At 42.4% G+C, this 27,193-nt stretch overlaps 1 protein-coding gene across 1 annotated transcript in view; it reads right to left on the reverse strand.

The window, feature by feature from the left end:
- The window catches only part of KCNMA1 (potassium calcium-activated channel subfamily M alpha 1), a 527,746-nt gene that overhangs the window by 190,463 nt on the left and 310,090 nt on the right, over positions 1-27,193 (reverse strand). The window contains 2 exon segments of the mRNA XM_025212980.1: positions 3,137-3,213; positions 25,237-25,323. Coding sequence (XP_025068765.1) covers positions 3,137-3,213; positions 25,237-25,323 — 164 coding nt within the window.

The following is a 27,193-nucleotide window of genomic DNA, read 5'->3' on the forward strand; positions in this document are numbered from 1 at the left end:
TCAATGTATACATGATCTGTCCCTCAGGGGTCCAACCCCCACCCTTCGCAGCAAGCACAGCCACTGGAAAAAAATATATAGAGAATTAGACCAGAACTCTTATACAGAATGAAAGAAACAGAAAATATAAGTCATCCAGTTTAGAGATTTCATCCCAACGTGGCTACATTTTATATAAAAGAATATAAATATATTTGGCCATTTGGTGAAAAGTTACAATGAAATTAAATAAGAAAAAATTAAAAACATAAGATAAGTATATGACAAAATTATCAATGGTCTGTGAATAGAATTTTCACACATGCATTTCTCCCGGGACAATGTGATGTGAACATTTACAGATTAAATGGGGAGTGGGAAAGGGAAGGAGAAGAAGGGATAGCTGAAAGGAAAACATAGTTACTCTAATTATCCCTGGCCTTGTAGAGATGCACAGTTCTCTACTGAATTATTAATACCAGGCCTAACAAGTTTGGACAAATGGCTATGTAGGTCAGACTCAGTTTTAGACCCTGACAGTATCACAGCTAATGTTCAGACAGTATCTAAAGGGACAGGAAACCTCAGATACATTATTAAAGAACGTAGCTTTCAAGTGTCCCAGGAAGCTGTATGTAATTAATGCCATAATAATTAAGATTTTTTTATAAAGAAGACACTTTCATATTTCATTTACCTGTACTTGCTGATAGTTTTATCCTTAACCTTTCATTTCATCTTACGTCATCTGCACTCAACTGTCTCTAATTTTTATTATATTGCTCGTTAATTAGAATATATATGCATGTGGACTATTTGTATTGTAATTAAAAATTAAGTTTATGGTTGAGCTCCTTAATTCAGTGGAAAATGTTTTTGTAATTTCTGCTTCATTTTGGCTACATTGCTTGGGCAGAATATAAAGGGGAACATGGTTAAGATTTTTAAAGTAACTATAGGGTTGAACTGCTCAGCATGAGAAAGCTTAAAAAGAGGCCTGATTTTCAGACATTACTGAGTATCCCTCATCTAAAAATAAGGCCCTTTTATAGGGTCTCAAATCAGGCACTAAAATTCAGAGGACCAAAAAACCACTAATGGCCTTTGTGAATATTGTACTTTGTGGTGTGCTATAAAAACAAAGCAACTGAATTACTGATAATGGTAAAAACATATTGTTAAGTGGGGAACTGTTGTTTTTTTCTTTTCCTTGACTTCCAAAATTGAGAGTTATATTGTAATCCATGCGCCTGCCCTTTATATTAACATCCTAGCTGTTATCTTGCAATATAGATGAGTGAAAAGTGACGCTGTTTGGGTCTAACATTCAAATGACAATTCCCTTAGAGAATTTAGTAGAAGCCTGCACCCAGGGAAACAACATGTTTTACATGTATAAAAAGAAGAAGCGGCAGAAGCAATCCAACTAGACTGGTTGCATATTTCCTCTTCCCCAATGCTTTAGTAAATCTTGAAAAACAACTGGTTTGCAGAGTTAAAGGCACCCGCAGGCAGCTGTAACTTGCCTGATCAAAACTTAGCAGTCTCATTGGCCCTGGGAGCAGTTTAAGAGTCACATTCTCAAATGGTTAAACACATTCAAATGGTTAAACACATTCTTGAACATTTTTCCCCCAGTGTGTTTCACAATTGCTTGCATACCTTCTACATCAGGCCTTCATGTCTTTTCTTTCCATTTATTTTGCAGTCTCTACTATTGAGGGGTCTCAGCTCCTCTCAGTAATGCAATGATCGGGTGACCAGGGCATCAGCCCAAGGTGCACTCTTAGAGGGGGCACATAAATGTCAGCTACCACCAGGCCCAGTTGCCACATCTGGCCCACTCCTGCCCAGGGTGCAGCTCCTGTCTGTTACACCTCTTTCCTTAAGGAAACAACATAGATCTAGCTCCCATCTTTTTTAAGAAGGAAGAGAAAAAGTTTCCTTAAAAACTTTAGCACTATTTTCTTGTAAAAAAAAATAAAAAAAAATCAATGTTCTGGTAAGAGTAGAGGCTAACGATTCTGTTCCTGGCACTCCTCCATCTTTCAGGAATGCAGAACAACAGCAACTGTGGATCAGTAGGCTACAATTTTTTTTGGAAACTTAGAAGCATGGATTATCTCAGAAGAGGCTGTCAGTCTCACTTAAACAACATTTCTGTACCTAATGCTCTTTTTTATGTCAGGATACCATCTAACCGGTATCCATGGGTTAGGCAAATATCCATTAGCAAAAGGATTACCATACCTATATTTGGACTCTATATAGCAAATACATCCTGGGCCAAATTTTCTCAAAGCCTATGTGAAGACACATGCTTTGTATACTCTGACTGCAGAAAACCCAATAAAATCAAAGGTCCAGATACACATGTGCATAAAATTAAAGAAAACGCACAAAAAAAACCAGACTTCAGTTCCAATGTTCTGTTCTTCCTGCATGTACAAATCTCCAACTAACATAAACAACAATTCCAGGAACATAGATAAAGCACAATATAAACAATGAAATCTGCAGAACACTTCTGAAAGAATTATGTCCCATTTTAAGGGCCAACCTTTGGCACATCTTCTACATACAAAACTCCAGTCGACTTTGTGACCTATATGAAGAATGACTCTTGGATGGAGCCTGAGGAAATCATCTTAATATGCAATTTCAGCTTTCTTATATGGTTAAACACTGTTTTTAGGTTTTCTTTCTTTTACATGGTCAACCATATTATGCAACCAGACCTACTTTCTTCCTTAACACCTCATGGAAGTCCATTGAAATTAATGGATTTCCACAGGATATAATTCAAGGCACAGTTTGGCCCAATGTTGATGTGCTTAAGTCAGAAACCTCACACTCAGATTCAGTTTTATTTAAAATTTTCCATTTTGCTAACTTTGGACTTAAACAGTATTTTTTTTAAATGATGTAGCTGTAAGTGAGCAGTGTGAATTTTTTAATACATATTCAACATGAGAATAACAAATGACATTTATTAATTGTATTACTATGTATTTATTTCCTAGTTTTTCTGCATCATTATGTAAAACATAAATGCATTTAAAGAGATTCCTTAAGGCTGAGAGGTTCATGGAGTTGGGGGATGAAGGGGAGGAATATAGTGGGAGAAAAAGGAGAGAGAAAAAGAAATATTACTTACGCCGTTTGCAACCACATTTTTTTATCCTTTTGGGATCTGTGATGTCATCATGACAGGCCTTGCAGTAAAAAAATGCCCTAGAGAGACAGAATGGAAAAACTGACACATTTCCTAATCCACACAAATGAAATTAGTCCTACATTCCTCCTGCTGCAGTGCCAAATTAATGAAACATGCCAGTACTAATTTTCTTTAATCTTTGGAAAGGTTTAGACATTTAAAGGAACAAATATTTGCTACAAGACCATTTATTTCTAACACAAGACTCTAGAATTCAAGTTAGTGCTTCTTTTAATAAATTTATATTTGAAAAGTAATTGGGAGAAGGGATGATAAATATGACAAAGTGAATCAGATCATGTGCCTTTCATCTTTGAAAGTGGCATCCAGTGACTTTCATCATTAAACTACTGTTCTTGGCCTGAAAATTACTAATTAAGTTCCACTTGATTTCTGTAAAGGACACCTAAGGATTTACACCAAATTGTCATATAGTTGATCCTTAAACCAGGCCTTCATTATTGGGGATACAGATCAGATATTATGGTGGCTTAAACTGTTATCAATAACTTCATGTCTGCTATTAAACCTGAAAAAATGGAACTAGCATCATAAAAAGCAAGCTCAAAGCAAGACACAAACATGGAGAGTGACATCTTGGTTCAGTCATTAGTATTCAATTAATAAAAAGTTATACTAGACCTAGCAAAAACCCTAAAACAAAGAAATCTTAAATTATCCACAAGACAATTTATTAATCTTGCTAATTCAACTTTGTACTTGTTACTATGGTGTTAAGGGTCTGCCAACACAGATGAAGCATACGGAGTGCAGGGGACGTAAGAAAGAACAAATGTGCAATAAAACTTTTGCATATTGTTAAACTAAAATTATGTTTTAATAAACAAGTGTAAAGCTGCCCACAGGGGATTTCAAGTCAACATGTCATATAATATTGCTGTGACACATGCACATTCCATGAAGATGACACAGCTGGCCTCTAATTGAGCCTGTATGGCCTGGTATAATGTAAAACTATTTTTGCCAGTGTGATAATCTGGGTCACACCAGCAGGTCAGCACCTGACAAAGTCTTCCTGTCACGTGCCTTCCCAGGTTCCTTCCTACAAATTCAGGCTGGAAAAATTGCAGGATGAATCAGGCCCAGACCTTCTGACTTTGTGAGCAACACTGATGCTGAACTGGAGGTGGGTTGAAAGCTACTGGGATAGGATATAATACAGGATATTTTCTTATAAAATATAATGTATATAATGGGATGAAATATGACCTTGCTCTAGTGTAACTAAAAGAACTAATTTTATATTAATATTAGATAAAGTATCAAAGCAAAAATTATGTTTCACACTATCCAAAGGCATGAGGCAGCAACACAGGTAGCAAAATACTCATCTGGCTCAAAGGCAAGCATAGCCCATCCTTCAAATTATTATTCCAGAATAACAAGGTGGTGTTTAAGGGTGAAGCTATATGTTAGACCATACTAAGGGCCCTTAAAACACAAGTATCCACATGTTAAAGCTTTTTAACTCATGCTAAGTGCCCTCTGAGCATCTCAAAGTTACACTGCTTCAGGCAAGCATTAACTCTGGCCCGTGCTACTTATCTCATGTTAGGGTAACATCAGTCTACTCCACAGAGATAAAATAAGCAATTTACAGTTTTCCAGCATCCCAGGACACACTGCTTCTATTCCCCCCCAGCCCTCAGAGGCAGGGAGAAAACACAGGACTCCTGGCTCTTAGCCAAGCCCCTGCTTACCAGCCCTTTAGTGGCAAGTCAAAGATATGCAGGCAAGAAATGGTATTAACCCATAACATGTAACATGCAACTGCTTATAACATATTTTAACTTTAACACAGATTTAGTGTGGTGTTTGTTTAATGTGTAATTTTACCCTAACACTAAATGCAATGGTGACCACATCCTCTAGGGGTATTTCTGAATATTCCCTGGAATTCCTCTGCAAATGGCTACATGAATGCGGGTGCTGTTATCCTCCTTGTACAACTGGAAGAAATTAATCTGGGAGAATTCAAGTGGCTTGTAAAGTACTCAAAAGAAAGAGAGAAAGCCAGGCAAGAAAAAAAATCAGAAATAGGGGACAGGTTTCCAGCTACTCCAGTTGCTTAACTGCCAGGCAACATGGAGTCAATGGATATTTTCCTGGACAATCCTCTTCTTGGTTTTTTTAATGTATGGGGAATGAGACAATGTCTGAAGGTCTCAGACAACACTCTCAACATTTGTCTGCTTGTCTATAGTTGATCCAAATCTCTTTTGTTTATAAAACTAGGCTGGAAGCCCTGTCACAGCCAGTTCTCTCTACTTCCTACTATTAGCCAGAGTGAACTGAAAGAGTTTAAATTAGAACCCACAAATACAGGAGAACTGGGGTAGATGCGGAGAGAAAGGGGGCAGGGAAGAAAAACGAATTATTTTTTGACCTCCAAAGTAAGTTAATTCTGAGTTTTGCATTGAAGCTTAGGTAGATATTGAAGCTTAAGTAGATATTGCAATTTTAACTGTAAAACATGCCATAGTTATAAGGAGTTCCAAGTGTATGTAGACCTCTACTTCCCTTTCTGTCCATTTGGTTCACATTCATTTTTGATTCTCTTATGCACCTGGACAAGTGGTATAATGAGATCTATTGCAACAGGAAATCTATTGAAATGGAAGAATGTTCAGGGGCGTTAGAGAGTGTCGCAGGGCACTGAGGTGCCCTGCTCCTAAAGAGGGGAAACTGCTAGAGAAGGAGCCCTAGCAGTGAATAAGGAGCCCAGCTGTTGGTTGCCAGGGCAACTGGAGCCAGTAAGCAATAAGAGAAGAGAAGAGAAGAGAAGAGAAGAGAAGAGAAGAGAAGAGAAGAGAAGAGAAGAGAAGAGAAGAGAAGAGAAGAGAAGAGAAGAGAAGAGAAGAGAAGAGAAGAGAAGAGAAGAGAAGAGAAGAGAAGAGAAGAGAAGAGAAGAGAAGAGAAGAGAAGAGAAGAGAAGAGAAGAGAAGAGAAGAGAAGAGAAGAGAAGAGAAGAGAAGAGAAGAGAAGAGAAGAGAAGAGAAGAGAAGTTGATGAAGGAGCAGCGTCTGACACGGCTGCGAGATGAAGAATCTCCGGTAGGCTTGAACATGGTTATAGCTGGGCGGCTTCAGTTTAAGTTATAGCTTAAGGGCTTGCATTTGTGTTGTTGTTGGTCACCGGTGTTTGGGTGAGGCTATCAGGGGATGGAGGAGGCCTCATAGAGGACTCACAGTAGTGTAGGAACCCCCAGTGCCAGTGAGGGTGCAGCATTTGGGGTGCACAGACCCCAGCCCCAGAGAAGGGGGTAGCTTTACTGGTGAGACCCAGAGAAAGGGGCATTGCTAAGAAGCCCCAGTGCAGGCGTGGTGAGCCCCGGAGGAGGGCCATGGATAGCACGAGTGCCAGAGAGAGGGTGTAGACCCAGACCAAACAACGTCTGTTCCATCTGCGAGGCTTGGGGTGTGGTAAAGGGATGGTTGGAGCCACGCATAGCCCCTAAGGCTAAGATGCCACTGAAGCACCCATTGTAGAGTGGGACCCACGAGGGGTCCGGGAAATCACGGGGTCTTAGGATCCATCGGGAAGTGACCAAGAGGGTGTAAAGGCAGCCTCCCTAATATATTGGAACATCAAAGATGTGGCGGGCGAGAATTTGAGGGTGGCCTGGGGCCAACTTGGCATGGGAAGGGGGCTTTGAGGAGATCACGGCCCTCCGACAGGACCCCGCTGTGACAGAGAGCATAAAAAGATCTAACTCAAATAATCCTGAATTTAATCCAGTTAATTCATACTTCTGAATTTAAACCCAGAGGGTGCATCTCCACCCCAAGGATTTATCCCTGCATGCCCAAACAATGCTCCTAGGAGTATAAGAGCATTGCTTATGTATGCAGGAATGAAGTCAGGAAAGACAGCACACAACTGGAGTTGCAGCTAGCAAGGAATGCAAAGAGTAACAAGAAAGGTTTCTACAAGTATGTTGGCAGCAAGAGGAAGATTAGGGAAAGTGTGGGGCCCTTATTGAACAGTTTCCACCCCAGGAGTGGTGAGATATGCATGGGTGCAAACCCGTCATGGCCTGGCACTCGAAGCCCCCCAGCAGCTGCGCAGCACTCTGCTGACCCCCAGAACAGCTGGAGGTAAGTGGGACCTGTGGTGGGAGGGACATAGCCCAGCTGCGGGGCAGCTGAGTGGAGCTGAGGAGTGTCTTGCCCTGCCCCGGCTCCTACTTGGCCCAGCCCCCAAAGAAGAGAAAAGGGGGGGAGAGTGTACTTACCAGCCCCTCTGGTAGATCACGTCCCCCAAAACCCTTGAGTAGGGCCCCTCTTGCCCGGGAGCAGTGCAGCGCCGGCGGCGGGCCCACTGTGCATGTGCATAGTTTAAAAGGGCCCACCAAAGGAGAAAAGCCACAGTTTGGCTGTGGGTGCAGTGAGAGACACATGGGTGCAAGCCTGTCGTGCCCCTTCACCCCAAAGCCCCCCACCAACCCCCAGCAGCCACAGAGCACCCCACCAACCCAAATGACACAGCTTGGAGCAATCCCATCTGGGTCATGAAAGACTACAGAGCTCTGGGAGCGGGGCTTAGGAGACACAGGTGGTCTTTTCCTCACTCCTCCTGGTTGTGGGTCATGGGTAGAGGAGGGAGAGACAGGTCAAGGTAGTCAACCAAAGACTGCGGTGCTGGTGTCATCGTGAAAGCTTTGGCTTCCACGATCACAGTTTACTCTTTGGTGAGAGAGGCAGTGGTCTGCCGGGCAGAGACAGCCTCCACCTCACTCCACTGGGGAGGAGGCTCTTCTCAGCCAGACTGGCTGACCTGCTCCACCGGCCTTTAAACTAAGCCTGCCAGGGGACGGGGGGACTACCGCTACAGCAAGCCCACTGGGCAAGCCTTGTAAATCCAGCAGGCTAAGGCACTTAAGGGAACCCACCCCTACCCTAGCTCCCAAATGATCTGTAGTGAAGGCAGGGGCCCCCAGTGAGACACTTACCTGCCTGTACACCAATGCCAAGAGTTTGGGGAATAAACAGGAGGAACTGGTCCTCCTGCTAAACCTGAATGACTACAACCTCATAGGGGAAACCTGGTGGGACTCCACCTATGACTGGGCCACAGGTATAGATGGCTATACCCTGTACAGGCAAGATCATACTGATAAAAGGGGTGGGAGTGTAGCTCTCTATGTCAAGGACAGATGCACGTCCCTGCAAATGGACATTGGCACCCAGGAATGATGACTGGAGTCTCTCTGGGTTAAAATATGTGGGGAATGTGGCACAGGGGACATCATGGTAGGAGTCTACTACAGACCTCCTAACCAGAAACAAGAGCTGGACCAGGAATTCACCAGGGAACTGGCTGAAGCTGCATGCTTTCGGTGCATGGTTGTCATGGGAAGCTTTAACTACCCAGACATCTCATGTGAAGAGCACTCGGCCAAATCCAATCGGTTGCAAAGCTTCCTCATGTGCATGGATGAGCTCTACCTGACTCAAGAAGTCTATGGGCCAACAAGAGGTAAAGCATTGCTGGACCTGGTACTGGCCAAAAGGGATGACCTAGCCAGTGATCTAAGAATTGATGGAAAGATGGGTGATAGTGACCATGAGCTGATCACCTTTACTATCCATAACAAAGCAAGCAAGTCAGTCGGCAATACAGAAGTCCTTGACTTCGGGGAAAACTGACTTTGACAAGCGCAGGAAGCTCATTGTCAGGGCGCTAAGAGACCATGACTCAACAGGAAGAGGAGCCCAAGAGGAGTGGCTGCTCCTCAAGGGAGCGATCCTGACAGCACAAGGGATGGCCATCCCATCTCAGAGGAAGGGCAGCAAAAGGGCACAGCAGCCCCCTGGGCTCAGCAGGGAACTTGAGGACCTCCTACACCTCAAAAGAGACTAATAAAGGATGGAAGGCTGGAATTACCACAAATGAGGAGTACTCGGCATTGGCCTGTACCTGCAGGTAAAGATCAGAAAAGCCAAGGCTGCAACCAAGCTCCACCTGGCTTCACATATCAAGGATAAAAAAAAAAAAGTCCTTTTTCAGATATGTAGGGAATCAGAAAAAAAGCAAGGGTAATGTTGGACCCCTGCAGAACCAAATAGGACAGCTGATAACCAACACCCAGGAAAAATCCAATCTGCTTAATGGGTACTTTGCGTTTGGTCTTTCATCAGTCCAATGGGACTGCCCTGCCTAGCAAGGTGTGGGAGGCCAGGGTGAGGGCTTATTTGTACCCAGCATTGGTGTCGATCTAATAAAGGATCACCTTGAGAGGCTAGACACTTTCAAGTCGGCTGGTCCTGACAGATTACACCCTAGAGTACTCAAGGAGCCGGCAGTTGTCATAGTTCAAACATTGGCAAAAATATTCAAAAAATCATGGTGCTCAGGTGAAGTACCTGAAGACTGGAAGAAGGCCAATGTGGTACCCATCTTCAAGAAAGGGCAGAATGTAGATCCCAGGAATTGCAGGCCAATCAGCTTGACCTCAATCCCCAGTAAAGTTCTGGAGAAAATTATCAAGGAGACCCTTCTGGATAAGCTGGCTGAGAGCAACATGCTGAGGAACAGCCAGCAAGGGTTTGTTGCGGGTAGGTCTTGCCTGACCAATCTCATCTCCTTCTATGACCAGGTGATATATCACCTGGACAAGGAAGAACAGATTGACGTCATATATCTGGACTTTAAAAGAGCCATTGATCTGGTGTCCCATGATCTCCTCACAGATAAATTGGCCAACTGTGGCCTCAGCTACACCACAGTCCAATGGCTGGGAAACTGGCTCCGAGGTCAGACCCAGAGAATAGTGGTTGATAGTAGTGAATCATTATGGCACTCCATGACCAGTGGTGTCCCCCAAGGCTCTGTCCTTGGAAGGGTTCTCTTTAACACCTTTATCAGCAATGTGGACTGAGCCAGGCCTTGCCCCAAGTCATTGGTGTCTTAAGTGCACAGACTAAGTTTGCCAATGATACTAAACTTTGGGGATAGTGTCCACAGCTGAGGACAGGCTAGTCATCCAGGCTGACTTGGATGAACTTGGTAAGTGGGCGGATACAAACCTAATGATATTCAATACCAAAATATGTAAGGTACTCCACCTCAGGGGGAAAAAAACCTGCAGCATACTTAGGCTCGGCAGCGCTATGCTTGCTAGCACCACTGCTAAAAGAGACTTGGGGGTCATAATTGACCACAAGATGAGCATAAGCCATGAATGCAATGTCACAGCTGGTAAAGCAAACAAAACTCTGGTTTGCATCCATAGGTGCTTCTCAAGTAAATCTCAGGATGTCATTTTTCCTCTCTACTTGGCCTTGGTGAGGCCGCAGCTGGCGTACTGCATCCAATTCTGGGCTCCAAAATTCAAGAAGGATGTTGAGAAGCTTGAGAGTCCAGAGGAGTGCCACGTGCATGATCAGAGGGCAAGAGAATAGGCCTTATGAAGAGAGGCTGAGAGCCATGGGACTCTTCAGCCTGGAAAAGCGCAGGCTCAGGGGGAACCTGGTGGCTGCTTATAAGTACATAAGGGGTATATATCAGGACCTGGAAGAGCATCTGTTCACCAAAGCACTCCAAGGAAAAACAAGGACCAATGATTATAAACTCCTCCAAAACCATTTTAGGTTGGACATAAGAAAAATTTTCTTTACTGTCCAAGCCCCCAAGACCTGGAATAGACTCTCTCCAGAAGTGGTGCAGGCACCTACTCTGGACTCATTCAAGAAACGCTTGGATGTTTATCTTGCTGGAATCTTTTGACCTTGGTGACTTCCTGCCCCTGGGGCAGGGGGCTGGACTTGATTATCTTTGAGGTCTGTTCCAGTCCTACCATCTATGAAATCTATGAATGGAGGAGGCAGCCTTGTGACAGTATGCAGAAAAGGATTAAATGCTCAATGCTTTTTTCACCTCGGTCTTCACAGGCAAGGTCAGCTCCCAGACTGCTGCACTTAACAGCACAGTTTGGGGAGGAGGCGAGCAGCCAACAGTGGTGAAAGAACAGGTTAGGGACTATTTAGAAAAGCTGGACATATTCAAGTCCATGGGGCCGGATGGGATGCACCCAAGGGTGCTGAGGAATTTGGCTGATGAGATTGCAGAGCCATTATCTTTGAAAACTCATGGCTATCAGGAGAGGTCCAAGATGATTGGAGAAGGGCGCACACAGTGCCCAAATTTAAGGAAGAGAAAAAGGAAGATTCAGGGAACTACAGACCAGTCAGCCTCACCTCAGTCCTGTAAAAATCATGGAGCAGATCCTCAAGGAATCCCCTTCTAAGCATTTGAAGGAGAAGAAGGTGATTGGGAACAGTCAGCATGGATTCACCGAAGGCACATCATGCCTGACCAACCTGATTGCGCTTAATGATGAGATGATTGGCTCTGTGGATGTGGGGAGACCAGTGGATGTGACACACCTTGATTTTTAGCAAGGCTTTTGATACTGTCTCCCACAACATTCTCACAGGCAAGCTAAGGAAGTATGGGCTGGATGAATGGAGTGTAAGGTGGACAGAAAATTGATTGGAGCATCTGGCTCAGAGTGTAATAATCAATAGCTCAGTGTCTAGTTGGCAGCCAGCATTAAATGGAGTGCCCCAGGGGTTGTTCCTGGGTTAGATATTTTTTTTTTTCAATATCTTCATCAGTGACCTGGAAGATGGCATAGAGTGCACCCTCACCAAGTGTGCAGATGACACCAAGCTGGGGGGGCGGAGGGGAAAGGAGTGGGGAGAATAGATGCACTGGAGGGTAGGGCTAGGATTCAGAGTGACATAGATGAATTGCAGTATTAGGCCAAAAGAAATCTTATGAGGTCCAACAAGGAGAAGTACAAAGTCCTGCACTTGGGACAGAGCAATCTTGTGCACCAGTACAGGATAGGGGCTGGCTGACTGGGCAGCAGCTCTGCAGAAAGGGAGCTGGGAGTTACAGTGGACAATAAGCTGAATATGAGCTAGCAGTGTGCCCTTGTTGCAATGAAAGCTAAAAACATACTGGGCTGCATTGATCAGAGTGTGGCCAGTGGTCAAGGGAAGTGATTATTCCTCTCTATTCAGCACCGGTGAGGCCACATCTGGAGTACTGCATTCAATTTTTGGGTCCCCCACTACAGAAAGGATGTGGACAAATTGGAGAGAGTCCAGCAGAGGGAAACAAAAATTGTGAGGGGGCTGGTGGACATGTCTTATGAGGAGAGGCTGGGGGAACTGGGCTTATTTAGTCTGGAAAAGAGGAGACTGAGGGGGGATTTAATAGCAGCCTTTCCAACTACCTGTAGGGAAGCCTGAAAGAGGATGGAGCTAGACAGAACAATGTTGACAGATGACAGAACAAGGAGCAATGGTCTCGAGTTGCAGCAAGGGAAGTTTAGGTTGGATATTAGGAAGAATTTTCTCACTAGGAGGGTAGTAAAACACTGGAACAGGATACCCAGAGAGGTGGTGGAAGCTCCATCCTTGAAGGTTTTCAAAAGTTGGCTAGACAAAGCTTTGGCTGGGATGATCTAGTTGGTACTGCTTTGAGCAGGGGGTTGGACTAGATGACCTCCAGAGGTCCCTTCCAACCCTCATTTTCTATGATTCTACACAAGATGTTTACCATGCAGTTGACTAATTAACTTGTGCAGTAAATCTCTCAGCATCTACACATGCACCCCTATTAGGGCACACAAAACTAATAACCTCTGCAGCAGGCTGCTACTTGTAAAATACGTAATATGCCCTGGAGTTTATTTCTACGCAGCACATGTGCATTAATTATACATGTAGATGCGTCCAGGGAATTTGAACAACTTGCCTGGAGTAGAGGGACTAGCAACCAGAATATTTGAAGTCTAATCTGGCTGTGAAGACAAGCTGAAAAATGCTTAGGATATAGATTCTAGGAAGATTTCTTTTCCTGTGTGTGCGATGTTAATTCTCTTTCTCTTGGGCAAAACTTCATATGAAAGGATATGTCTAGGCATTCAGACATTTTGATGAAGAACATTTTCTGTCTCAAGAAATTTTGCCTTCCTTCCAAAACAAGGAAAACAAAGCCAAGCCAAAAATAAAACAAAGCTTTCAAAGCATGCGAAACCACAGGAAATAAGTGAGAAATTCTGCTCTGGTTTTATGTATGTATTTTATTTTATTTATTTATTTATTTGCAGTTTGTCTGTGTTCATTTAATCTAGATTTAGATCACAACTGTGAACAGAGTACCTCCATTTAGCCCTGTTGCTTTAGAGGGATACTGCAGAAGGGCTGGTGTTCACCTGACCAGATTCCAATGTGAGACTTCTATCCAAGCATATTTCATGCTTACTACTACATGAGCAAGGTTGGAAGTAAGTGACCAACCGGATTTTTAATATGATTCAAACATTGATAAAAAAAAATTCAAACAAATTGATTTTCATAATGCCTTCTAAAATGTAAGTGGATTAAAAAAAAGATAAAGATATCACTCATAATGGTACTTATACAGTATAATATTTTTAAATCAAGTTCTCTGCAACAAATCCTTAGTGTTTCATGCACAGTGCTCTGTACAATAATAAATGGACTCCACTTGAACTGAAAAATTAGAAATGAGGAGTACTCGGCATTGGCCTGTACCTGCAGGTAAAGATCAGAAAAGCCAAGGCTGCAACCAAGCTCCACCTGGCTTCACATATCAAGGATAAAAAAAAAAAAGTCCTTTTTCAGATATGTAGGGAATCAGAAAAAAAGCAAGGGTAATGTTGGACCCCTGCAGAACCAAATAGGACAGCTGATAACCAACACCCAGGAAAAATCCAATCTGCTTAATGGGTACTTTGCGTTTGGTCTTTCATCAGTCCAATGGGACTGCCCTGCCTAGCAAGGTGTGGGAGGCCAGGGTGAGGGCTTATTTGTACCCAGCATTGGTGTCGATCTAATAAAGGATCACCTTGAGAGGCTAGACACTTTCAAGTCGGCTGGTCCTGACAGATTACACCCTAGAGTACTCAAGGAGCCGGCAGTTGTCATAGTTCAAACATTGGCAAAAATATTCAAAAAATCATGGTGCTCAGGTGAAGTACCTGAAGACTGGAAGAAGGCCAATGTGGTACCCATCTTCAAGAAAGGGCAGAATGTAGATCCCAGGAATTGCAGGCCAATCAGCTTGACCTCAATCCCCAGTAAAGTTCTGGAGAAAATTATCAAGGAGACCCTTCTGGATAAGCTGGCTGAGAGCAACATGCTGAGGAACAGCCAGCAAGGGTTTGTTGCGGGTAGGTCTTGCCTGACCAATCTCATCTCCTTCTATGACCAGGTGATATATCACCTGGACAAGGAAGAACAGATTGACGTCATATATCTGGACTTTAAAAGAGCCATTGATCTGGTGTCCCATGATCTCCTCACAGATAAATTGGCCAACTGTGGCCTCAGCTACACCACAGTCCAATGGCTGGGAAACTGGCTCCGAGGTCAGACCCAGAGAATAGTGGTTGATAGTAGTGAATCATTATGGCACTCCATGACCAGTGGTGTCCCCCAAGGCTCTGTCCTTGGAAGGGTTCTCTTTAACACCTTTATCAGCAATGTGGACTGAGCCAGGCCTTGCCCCAAGTCATTGGTGTCTTAAGTGCACAGACTAAGTTTGCCAATGATACTAAACTTTGGGGATAGTGTCCACAGCTGAGGACAGGCTAGTCATCCAGGCTGACTTGGATGAACTTGGTAAGTGGGCGGATACAAACCTAATGATATTCAATACCAAAATATGTAAGGTACTCCACCTCAGGGGGAAAAAAACCTGCAGCATACTTAGGCTCGGCAGCGCTATGCTTGCTAGCACCACTGCTAAAAGAGACTTGGGGGTCATAATTGACCACAAGATGAGCATAAGCCATGAATGCAATGTCACAGCTGGTAAAGCAAACAAAACTCTGGTTTGCATCCATAGGTGCTTCTCAAGTAAATCTCAGGATGTCATTTTTCCTCTCTACTTGGCCTTGGTGAGGCCGCAGCTGGCGTACTGCATCCAATTCTGGGCTCCAAAATTCAAGAAGGATGTTGAGAAGCTTGAGAGTCCAGAGGAGTGCCACGTGCATGATCAGAGGGCAAGAGAATAGGCCTTATGAAGAGAGGCTGAGAGCCATGGGACTCTTCAGCCTGGAAAAGCGCAGGCTCAGGGGGAACCTGGTGGCTGCTTATAAGTACATAAGGGGTATATATCAGGACCTGGAAGAGCATCTGTTCACCAAAGCACTCCAAGGAAAAACAAGGACCAATGATTATAAACTCCTCCAAAACCATTTTAGGTTGGACATAAGAAAAATTTTCTTTACTGTCCAAGCCCCCAAGACCTGGAATAGACTCTCTCCAGAAGTGGTGCAGGCACCTACTCTGGACTCATTCAAGAAACGCTTGGATGTTTATCTTGCTGGAATCTTTTGACCTTGGTGACTTCCTGCCCCTGGGGCAGGGGGCTGGACTTGATTATCTTTGAGGTCTGTTCCAGTCCTACCATCTATGAAATCTATGAATGGAGGAGGCAGCCTTGTGACAGTATGCAGAAAAGGATTAAATGCTCAATGCTTTTTTCACCTCGGTCTTCACAGGCAAGGTCAGCTCCCAGACTGCTGCACTTAACAGCACAGTTTGGGGAGGAGGCGAGCAGCCAACAGTGGTGAAAGAACAGGTTAGGGACTATTTAGAAAAGCTGGACATATTCAAGTCCATGGGGCCGGATGGGATGCACCCAAGGGTGCTGAGGAATTTGGCTGATGAGATTGCAGAGCCATTATCTTTGAAAACTCATGGCTATCAGGAGAGGTCCAAGATGATTGGAGAAGGGCGCACACAGTGCCCAAATTTAAGGAAGAGAAAAAGGAAGATTCAGGGAACTACAGACCAGTCAGCCTCACCTCAGTCCTGTAAAAATCATGGAGCAGATCCTCAAGGAATCCCCTTCTAAGCATTTGAAGGAGAAGAAGGTGATTGGGAACAGTCAGCATGGATTCACCGAAGGCACATCATGCCTGACCAACCTGATTGCGCTTAATGATGAGATGATTGGCTCTGTGGATGTGGGGAGACCAGTGGATGTGACACACCTTGATTTTTAGCAAGGCTTTTGATACTGTCTCCCACAACATTCTCACAGGCAAGCTAAGGAAGTATGGGCTGGATGAATGGAGTGTAAGGTGGACAGAAAATTGATTGGAGCATCTGGCTCAGAGTGTAATAATCAATAGCTCAGTGTCTAGTTGGCAGCCAGCATTAAATGGAGTGCCCCAGGGGTTGTTCCTGGGTTAGATATTTTTTTTTTTCAATATCTTCATCAGTGACCTGGAAGATGGCATAGAGTGCACCCTCACCAAGTGTGCAGATGACACCAAGCTGGGGGGGCGGAGGGGAAAGGAGTGGGGAGAATAGATGCACTGGAGGGTAGGGCTAGGATTCAGAGTGACATAGATGAATTGCAGTATTAGGCCAAAAGAAATCTTATGAGGTCCAACAAGGAGAAGTACAAAGTCCTGCACTTGGGACAGAGCAATCTTGTGCACCAGTACAGGATAGGGGCTGGCTGACTGGGCAGCAGCTCTGCAGAAAGGGAGCTGGGAGTTACAGTGGACAATAAGCTGAATATGAGCTAGCAGTGTGCCCTTGTTGCAATGAAAGCTAAAAACATACTGGGCTGCATTGATCAGAGTGTGGCCAGTGGTCAAGGGAAGTGATTATTCCTCTCTATTCAGCACCGGTGAGGCCACATCTGGAGTACTGCATTCAATTTTTGGGTCCCCCACTACAGAAAGGATGTGGACAAATTGGAGAGAGTCCAGCAGAGGGAAACAAAAATTGTGAGGGGGCTGGTGGACATGTCTTATGAGGAGAGGCTGGGGGAACTGGGCTTATTTAGTCTGGAAAAGAGGAGACTGAGGGGGGATTTAATAGCAGCCTTTCCAACTACCTGTAGGGAAGCCTGAAAGAGGATGGAGCTAGACAGAACAATGTTGACAGATGACAGAACAAGGAGCAATGGTCTCGAGTTGCAGCAAGGGAAGTTTAGGTTGGATATTAGGAAGAATTTTCTCACTAGGAGGGTAGTAAAACACTGGAACAGGATACCCAGAGAGGTGGTGGAAGCTCCATCCTTGAAGGTTTTCAAAAGTTGGCTAGACAAAGCTTTGGCTGGGATGATCTAGTTGGTACTGCTTTGAGCAGGGGGTTGGACTAGATGACCTCCAGAGGTCCCTTCCAACCCTCATTTTCTATGATTCTACACAAGATGTTTACCATGCAGTTGACTAATTAACTTGTGCAGTAAATCTCTCAGCATCTACACATGCACCCCTATTAGGGCACACAAAACTAATAACCTCTGCAGCAGGCTGCTACTTGTAAAATACGTAATATGCCCTGGAGTTTATTTCTACGCAGCACATGTGCATTAATTATACATGTAGATGCGTCCAGGGAATTTGAACAACTTGCCTGGAGTAGAGGGACTAGCAACCAGAATATTTGAAGTCTAATCTGGCTGTGAAGACAAGCTGAAAAATGCTTAGGATATAGATTCTAGGAAGATTTCTTTTCCTGTGTGTGCGATGTTAATTCTCTTTCTCTTGGGCAAAACTTCATATGAAAGGATATGTCTAGGCATTCAGACATTTTGATGAAGAACATTTTCTGTCTCAAGAAATTTTGCCTTCCTTCCAAAACAAGGAAAACAAAGCCAAGCCAAAAATAAAACAAAGCTTTCAAAGCATGCGAAACCACAGGAAATAAGTGAGAAATTCTGCTCTGGTTTTATGTATGTATTTTATTTTATTTATTTATTTATTTGCAGTTTGTCTGTGTTCATTTAATCTAGATTTAGATCACAACTGTGAACAGAGTACCTCCATTTAGCCCTGTTGCTTTAGAGGGATACTGCAGAAGGGCTGGTGTTCACCTGACCAGATTCCAATGTGAGACTTCTATCCAAGCATATTTCATGCTTACTACTACATGAGCAAGGTTGGAAGTAAGTGACCAACCGGATTTTTAATATGATTCAAACATTGATAAAAAAAAATTCAAACAAATTGATTTTCATAATGCCTTCTAAAATGTAAGTGGATTAAAAAAAAGATAAAGATATCACTCATAATGGTACTTATACAGTATAATATTTTTAAATCAAGTTCTCTGCAACAAATCCTTAGTGTTTCATGCACAGTGCTCTGTACAATAATAAATGGACTCCACTTGAACTGAAAAATTAGATCTTTGAAGTGCTGTGTGCTAAGTACTGCTGCTTGCAGTCATAAGATGCACTGTGTGCTCCAAGCTATTGAGAAATTTTCCAAGCACATTGAGCTTCCTGATGTAACCCTCCAAATCATGCCCACTACAACTTGTGTTCTAATCTGTAGGAACCTACAAGTTATTACACTTAACATGAAGGCATGTAGTAGGAACCTATTCTGAAAAAATATAATTCTTCATTTTTAGCAAGAAAGGAAGTGCATTTATTGATATATACAGTAAATGCACTATATTAGTTTTACCATAAAGAAATTGACATTGTCTCTTAAAGCACATAGCCCGTAAACATGAACACTTAATTTCAACTACAAGTATAGAACATATGTTTGAACTTAGGAAAGAAAATTCAGTTTTTGCTTCCCCAGAATCCTTTCTATTGCACTTCAGATCCCATTAAAATATTACCATTTGTTTGAAACCAAAGGCAAAGAATTCATGGAGGGGGATACAGTTTTGCTTAATTTTGGAACATTTTTCTGAGTCTGATTCATCAAGTTAAAAGGGTGAAATTGGCAATTTTCATAAATGACTTTGCTGGTTGAAGCACATCTGATAATAATCTGGTTTGCATAGAATAGCTAAGGAATGTGGGAAGAGAAGCAAGAAACATAAATATTTCTCAACAAAGGCTTCAAGAAACTGCAAAAAGAGTTAGACATTCTGCTTCAACTTCCTGTTGTTGTGAACAGAAATACCATATGCATGTTGATTTAAATTTGTTCTAAGCATATTTTCCGCATTCAAGTGCTGCCTTTTCAAAAATACCACGGAAGGGTTTTTTTTCTATACAATTTCATTAACTTCAGTAGGGAGTGGTTCAGCTAAAATCATTTATAAATGTCCAGGTTAGCATTGTGGTCCTAGAACGTGAACAACTTAATGCAAAAGAAGAGCAAGACAGACAGCAAAAACTACATGCCAGACAGGTAGACCAAATGAGGTAAGTGCTGCCAGTAAGTGTGTGGAGGTCACTGGTTAATAGGTTGAATATAGGCATTAAAGCTTGTTGTTCTCTATTCCTAGTTACCATCCAACAGAATTGAGTGTAAAACTAGCATCAGGGAGATAAGAAGCAGACCACACCACTGAGCATTTGTTGGGATGATGTGCTTAAAAACAATTTTTGGCTCTTGGCATGTGCAATGCCAATGTAGTACTTCTCAAATATTAAACAATCTTCATATCTTCCTCTTAAGGTAACTCAGCCTTATGATGTCAGTTCTGCTGATAGGGAATACATTCACAGGTTCTAATTGTGTTCTCTCTGGCATGTGTATGAATTGAAATTCAATTGGGAGCCACTGTCAGGAATAAGGTGAAGTGATGAGCTCTATCTTTGACCTTAGATCGCTTGACTCCAAAACATTTATTTGGAAAACAATAGGTAAACCAACCTGGTTGGGGAATCATTAGTATGCATTTATCACTAAATTTGAAGTTGGAAAGAAATTTTCATTGACAAACTAGACTTAAGATAGAAGTGTATGTTGTCCTTAGAGTGGGACCAGCTGTGCTGGGATATGACCCAGCCCAGCTGATCTGCTTCATTGAGTGACACTGATATCACCCATTGTCCCACAGGGTTGGGCTTCTACTGCTCCTGGAGCGTCAGGGGCCCAATCCTGTGAAACATTTACATGGAACCAATTGAGGGCATGCCTCTGCAAATGGGGAAACCCCAGGGAACCTCATGACCCAATCTGCAAAGGGATGGCTCAAGTCAAGAGATGGCAGCATGATATGCATACCTGGTGAACATTTGGGGTGCACCTCTACAAATGGGAGTCCTTGAAGCCCCATAAGAGCCTGCCCAGGATCTTTCCATTTGCAGTGATGTGCCATAAGTTGGGGCATGGCAGTGAGATATGTGAGCCCAGGAAATTCCATGCTGGTGGATTCCTTGGGTAAACCCCTGCAAGCAGGGAACTCAGAAAAGCAGGTGTACCCAGACCTTCAGGGGTCCAATCCTGCCTCCTTGGGAATACTCCTGCAGTGGAGTTCCCAGGGCACACAAAAACAGGTTCCTGAAACCCCAGGAATACTTGCCTGGGGTAGCTGGAGCACGGGCAGTTCTGGGCTGCCTGTACTCTCCTGCCATAAAGCAAACTGGTGTCTGCCACAAAAAATGTGGCACAGATTTATATTGCCTATTGTTTTGGCCACAATTTGGAGCATTTGTGGCATTAAAAGGGGAAAGGAAGTCTATTTGCTGAGGCTTTGTTCCACTTTAAGAATTTTTTTTATCGGAGCAGGTGTACTTTGGAAGTAAGTAGATGGAGATGGGGCTGAACTCAATGATTTGATTTGTTAATTTGGTTGGTTGTAGCTGAGATGCACAATGAATTAATTTATATCAGAGATTTAAATCATAAGTTGTAATCAAGATTTAACTTGGTGAGCAAGAAACCTTGATTTGAAACCATTGATTTTAATCTTGTTCAGCAATTGTATCTTTTAATTACTTTCCTATGGAAGACTTGACTTTAATTGATTGGTAACCATTAAAAGCATACTGATTTGCAACTACTGACATCTTTATAAAAACAGGTACACTGTTAATCAGGAAAATAGAATCTCTCTCTACAGATTCATTTAAGCAACTATGCATCTTAACATGCAATTATTCAGATTCTTTTTTAATTTTTGTATTATATTAGAGAATGATGAATAGCATTTTTAATTTAGCAGACAAATAATTTAGGGTAAAACTTATGATTTGTATGAGGCTGCATTTAGCTGAAAACTAGAACTCAATTAAAATGCAAAAATAACTAACTCAATTACTAAATTGATTTGGCTTGAAACATAAGAAAACAGTATGGTTTATGTGTAAAACTAGCTGATTAATTAAACAAAAGAAGAATTATCTGTAGTCAACAAATTAAACTAATAGTTTGCAGTCATCATGTCTTTCAAGATTTTTAGAAATAATAGATCTCATCTTCTGATGCCTTTTTCTTATATATAAATTGAGAGAGGAAAGCTACTTTCCCTGGGTTTTGTACTCTTGATCTCTCTCTCTCATTTTAATGAGCTAATCCACTTATTTGAAGTATAATGAATAAACTGAAACCTGCAAAAGTTGTTAATGCTGGGTTAGCTAGCTAGTCCAGTAGTTCTTGACCTTTTTAGACTCAAGGCACCCATCAGAAGATACCAGCTCTTAGCTTTCACTCTATTTTCACTACAGAAATAGAGCAATAATAGAGCAAAACAGTTGCTGCAAAAACCTTGGAAAGATCACAACAGGTTAAAATGTTTTTAACACTATGGATTCCTATTTAAAATCCCTGGATGCATCCAGATGAGCACAGATGTTTGGTTCCCCGGGGACAAGTACAGTGGCAGACATTGCACCGCAGCTACTTGTCCCCGGGGAATGCCCGTGCCACGCACACTTTGGTGTATGGCAAATTACCCCCGGGGTAGTCCCAGCAGCCGTACCTGAGGTCCTGGGGGCCTTCTGGGGCTGCAGCTGTGGCGACTGTGCCAGGTGGAGCCTGGCTGGTATCTGCAGCGTGGCTTTGGGCAGCCCGACTCTGTTTTTCAGCAGCACGCGCTGCCCAAACGTGCACTGCTCTCTCTCTTTTTTTTTTTTTTTTTGTGTTTCCATGGGTTTTTTTGACCCTTGGATAGCCAGGGGTCAAAAAATAATAGAGCAAAAGAGTACAGCCTTGCAGCACGGAAAACACCTGACTGTGCAATATGTGGCACTGCAGACATGTTTACAGCGTCACATACTGTACGGCCACACTCATCTGAACTCACCCCCTGGGTATATCTTGTGAATCATGTTTGCACCGCTAACATTGCTTAGGGATGCTAGTTGTAGCTGTGTTGATCTAAGGATACAGGAAGACAAGGTTCTTTGGGTAGATGTAATATCTTTTATTAGATCAACTAAATAGCTGGGAAAATTTGTTTTTTGTAAGCTTTTGGGTACAAACACCCTTCTTCAGGCACATGGAGAGTTTGCTAGTGTCACACTGCTTAACACACTTTGGCACCCTTGAAACGTATTTAAGACCCTGGGATGATATAGCTGGGGCTGGTCCTGCTTTGAGCAAGTTGGACTAGATGATATCCTGAGGTCCCTTCCAACTTTAATTTTCTATTATACTACAACTGTATGAAAGGATCTCAAGGCAACACAGGATGCCCTATCACCCAGGTGGAGAATCACTGAGCTAGTCAAAAGCTTATCTAAAACTTCCACAAATTCTGGTTTCAACTGTATAGTCATTGATTCATTTAAAATTATGTTAACAAATGCTAGCTAGCTTAGCCCTCAAAGTAGGCTGACATAATTTCAAATTAAATTTTGAAGAGGTTTATTTTTAAAGGTAAAAAATAATTACATAAAAATAAGGTTTAAATAAAATGTACCTTTAAAATAATAACTGATTTTTATTGACCTTGTTTGTCTGTAAAGACTCAGAAGCCTATATTAAAATCACTGTGATAAGGTGGCTAGAACTACGAATTCTTCAGAGGTCTGAGACATTCCTCTGTAAAACAGGAGGTGGCTGAGAAGGTGGTGGTGGATGAAGGTCCTGTACCTTGGTAAAAAGTCTTTATGGCTTAAAATCTGAAATGGTTATTTAGAAATAGCTGCTTCTGTGGTGACAGAGTCAGTTTTGAGATTAGTCTGGCATGATTTAAAATAAAAATTACAACCAAGTCTCTCTTACTACACAGTTTTTGTTTTCAGTGGGTACATCTACACTTGAAACTAATGTGATACAAGTATGACACAAGGCATGTATTGCACCAGAGTTTATTGCCCTGGGCACCACGCTTACATGTGTGCTCAGGACCACAGCATATTGAGCCAGGTCAAAGCAGCCCTGCCTGGCAGAGGACCCAGGAGATCAGCCTGTTGGCCTGGTGATACTCCAACCCAGCACAATGTGCAGCAGAGGGACTGGCTGGGACAAGAGAGTGCTCCAGTGCAGGCTAGCTGGCAGGCAGCCCCCCACTACTGAGGCACCCTCATGCTCCAGCCAGCCCCATCAGTATTTATATAGGTGCTGCTGTACACTAAAGAATGCCAACCTGTGACAGAGCTAATTGGCTTACTGCAGCCTAACAGGGCCACATGTGTAGACTCTGAAACTTTATTCCAGAGCTAATTAGATAGCTCTGAAGTAAATGTCTGGTGTAGATGTGCCCAGTATAAGGCAACCAACCTGGTATAAGGGGAACAGAAGCAGTGGACAATATACTTTTAGGTTTTTTAAAATACATCCACGCCTGGCATGCCAACATCTTAAAAGTCAAAGTTGTGGGTATTTTTGGCACTCTGCCCAAAAACACTGCCAACCCCTGCTCTAGACCTCTCAAATATATATATTACTTAGCCTGATAAATTGGTAGATTTGGGAAATACTGCTTTATTGTTGTTTGGTTCCTTGCTATGCTGCTGCAGCATATATTGTTCTAATACACAGAGACAAAAAGATAAATGTTATACCAATGATAACTAAATATGATCACCAAATACATTTTATCTATTTTACCCACATCAAATAATAGCTGGGATGCCTAAACCATCCCACTATAAATGGGAATTTACTTTAAAGAGTTAATCCCAAAAAACAACTAATTACCCTACTCTCTGTTGGAGTAGCTTTATTTACTTTCAGAGTCTGTAATAGACTCCCTCAGAAGTGGTGCAAGCATTTGCTCTGGATACCTTTAAGAGATACTTGGATGCTTATCTTGCTGGGGTGATCTGACTTCCTGCCCCTTGAGGAGGGGCTGGACCCAATTATCTCACGAGGTCCCTTCCAGCCCTAATGTCTATGAAATCTAGGTCAATTAAAGTACCTCTGGTCTATTCCCCTCCTTCCCCCTCCAAGTGTTCAGAAAGGTTTGTTAACTTCTTATCCTTTTATTTTTCAGTTGATGCACAATTATTTTCTAAATATTCAGTTGACTCCTGTGGTAAATTCTGAGCTGTAGAAAAGAGCCCAGTGTAAGAGGCATGAAGATATCTGAAGGCACAATTGGGCTCATTATGGGTTTGTCTATACCAGGGCTTTCCAACTGGTGCAGATTGCATGCAGCCTATGCAGGGTCTCTAGGCTCTGGGATCTCCAGGCTCCCCCTCTCCTGTCCAAGGGAACAGGGCAGAGCAACAGAACTCAGTGAAGCCTGCACTGCTGGGGGAGCCTGTGGTGCTGTGCTGTGCAGTGGTGGAGCCCACAGCCAAGGAGGCATGAGTAGGGAGGAACACCCTCACTTGTAGTGTGGCAGTGGAGAGGTCACCCACCCTTGTGCACAGTATAGTGGTTAGGGGGCAGCCCTTCACTCATGTGGCACCAGGAAGGCTTGCAGATAAGGAGGTTAAGGGAAGCCATGGCCCTCATTGGTGTGGCCCCTACAGTGTGGATCCCCTGCTGGTACAGCATCCAGAGCATCTGGCCCCCAGCTGCCAAGACTCAGACAGCCCTGGTCTATACTACTGCAGCGATAGGGTCCTGAGGAAGGATGGAGCTGAACACATCCTGCCCAGGTCTTGCCCTTCCAAGCCCACTGATGCATTCCAGATACATCAAGAATGCTTCATGGGCTTGAGAACAGCCATTGGGGATGAGCCCAGTGCAGCTTCACTGATGAACTACTAGGTCTGATGCTGAAGGTTCAGGTGCAGTCTCTGTTCCTACTCTAGCTAGGACATGTTGATACTATACAAGAAACAATCCCTGCAGGTCTCATTCAACCCTTACTGATGTGTGACAAAGAATAAAAGCACTTTAAAAGGTATAACAAACAAATTACCTTTTTACTTCTTTGGCATCACTTGCAATGAAGAATCCTAAAGTACCTTCTTGAATCTTGACATGGTTTCCCGGATTGATTAATATGCTGCTCAGTGAAACAAAAACAAACAAGAAGACAAATCTATGAGCTTCTATCAATTTTAACTTAGTCCTCCAAAATGGTCTACATTTGTTCTATTATAGGGGACCCACTAGTCAGGAACGGCTGCAAGGAAATTTGAAGCCATTCTTTCTTGAAATTTCCAACCAAAACCAGAGCTCCAGTATCAACGCTATGATCAAGACAGAAATTAAATTTGTGACAAACATATATGTTCCCTTGAAATCATATCACAATTTCAGCTCTTACATTGCTGCTTTCTTAAGTTCTAGCTATCACATAATGATCGACTTAATGCAAAAAATCCCTGGGAAACACCATGAGTAAAGCTGAGCAGCTTAGCTCTCTTACTCAATCATGCAGACTAGGATAAAGCTTCATGATATGGTGAAAAGGGAAGAGATCCCCAAGGAAACAACTGCCTCATATCAGTAGAGTCATTTGTCAAACTAAACCCTTTTATACAACTTTGTGCCAATTTCTCTTAAAATAAGAAAAAGATAATGGGACCCCTATCTGTATACATCATATTATTTTTATAATAAATACACACATGTACTCCAGGGAATGGTACAAGACAACCAGTCACCATTGCTAAGCAAAACATAAAATGAATTTAATATTGAAAAACAAAACAAAACACTATGCAACCTATGGAAGAAACAAAATAAACCCAACCACCCTGTTAGAATGGGAGTAACTACATTTGATGGAGGAAATTATAAGCCACTAACACCCTCTGTGTTGACCGCTGTCTCTGTATAAAATGTCTAGTGCACTGTCATAAAGATTTAGCACCAGAGTATCTTTGGTTAAGGCAATTTTGTGAGATACCAGGCAACCATATATATTCTCCAATGTGTTTTACTACAAAGAATAGTATAACTAAGCTCTTAACTTGACAAAAAGCTAAATAAAACTTGTCAGATGTTTCCATTTTAAAAAAAAATTGTTTGAAATTTAATCTTTCTAAATCAAAGAGTAGGAGTAGTGCACATGCGAGACTTACAGTAAAGAAGGACTTTCTGTGCTGCTTGTTTGCTTATCAAACACTGATAAGAAAGATGCTGATGCATCAATAGATAAGACAGATAGGGATGGACATAGGGTGATAACACTGAAAGGCCAAAAAATCTTTGACATCATTCTCTGAGGAAAAAATACAAGTTTCATGTTTAGTCAATCAAGGTTCCTTGGATGAATTTGATATCTTTTATTAGACCAACCCAAATGGTTGGAGAATAGTTATTAAGCAAGCTTTCGGGTTCAAAAACCCTTCGTCAGGCTCAGGAAGCTGCAGCAGTTGGTGTGTGCTCTTCCTGGATGGAATGTGTTTAGTCAATCACACTTACTAATAAATTATTAGATTGGAAAACTCGTAAATACAGAATATTTTTATATACTGTATGTGCATGATTGTGTGAACACACAAAACAATACACCGAGTAAAAAAATTTGAGAGAAAATATGGAAGTTCAAAAGTTAGGACATATCAGAATAAAGGCTGACCATACAATGTTAATTCAGTCTCTTGTTATACATTTTATCATAATTTTTAATGTAATAAAATATTTTCCTCCCAGGAACCCCACTTTATTGGTGCCACCCATCTTGTGCACTAATGAATAGCTGTTCAGTAATATCTTTTATTCCCAATGCTGAAAAAATGGTCCCTCTCTAAAGATAGAATTTTTATTTCCTAAATGGTTTTTCTACTCTGTTCATCACTATAGTTATTTGAGTGCCTCACAAATACTTATTCTTTTTATAAAGTCCAGTGGGATAAGCTTATGATATGACCTCAATTTCACAGATGTAGTCCTAAGACACTAGGGAATTAAAATCAGGTCTTTCC

This window comes from Alligator sinensis, unplaced genomic scaffold (genome assembly GCF_000455745.1).
Source record: "Alligator sinensis unplaced genomic scaffold, ASM45574v1 scaffold109_1, whole genome shotgun sequence".
NCBI classification, from domain to species: Eukaryota; Metazoa; Chordata; order Crocodylia; family Alligatoridae; genus Alligator; species Alligator sinensis.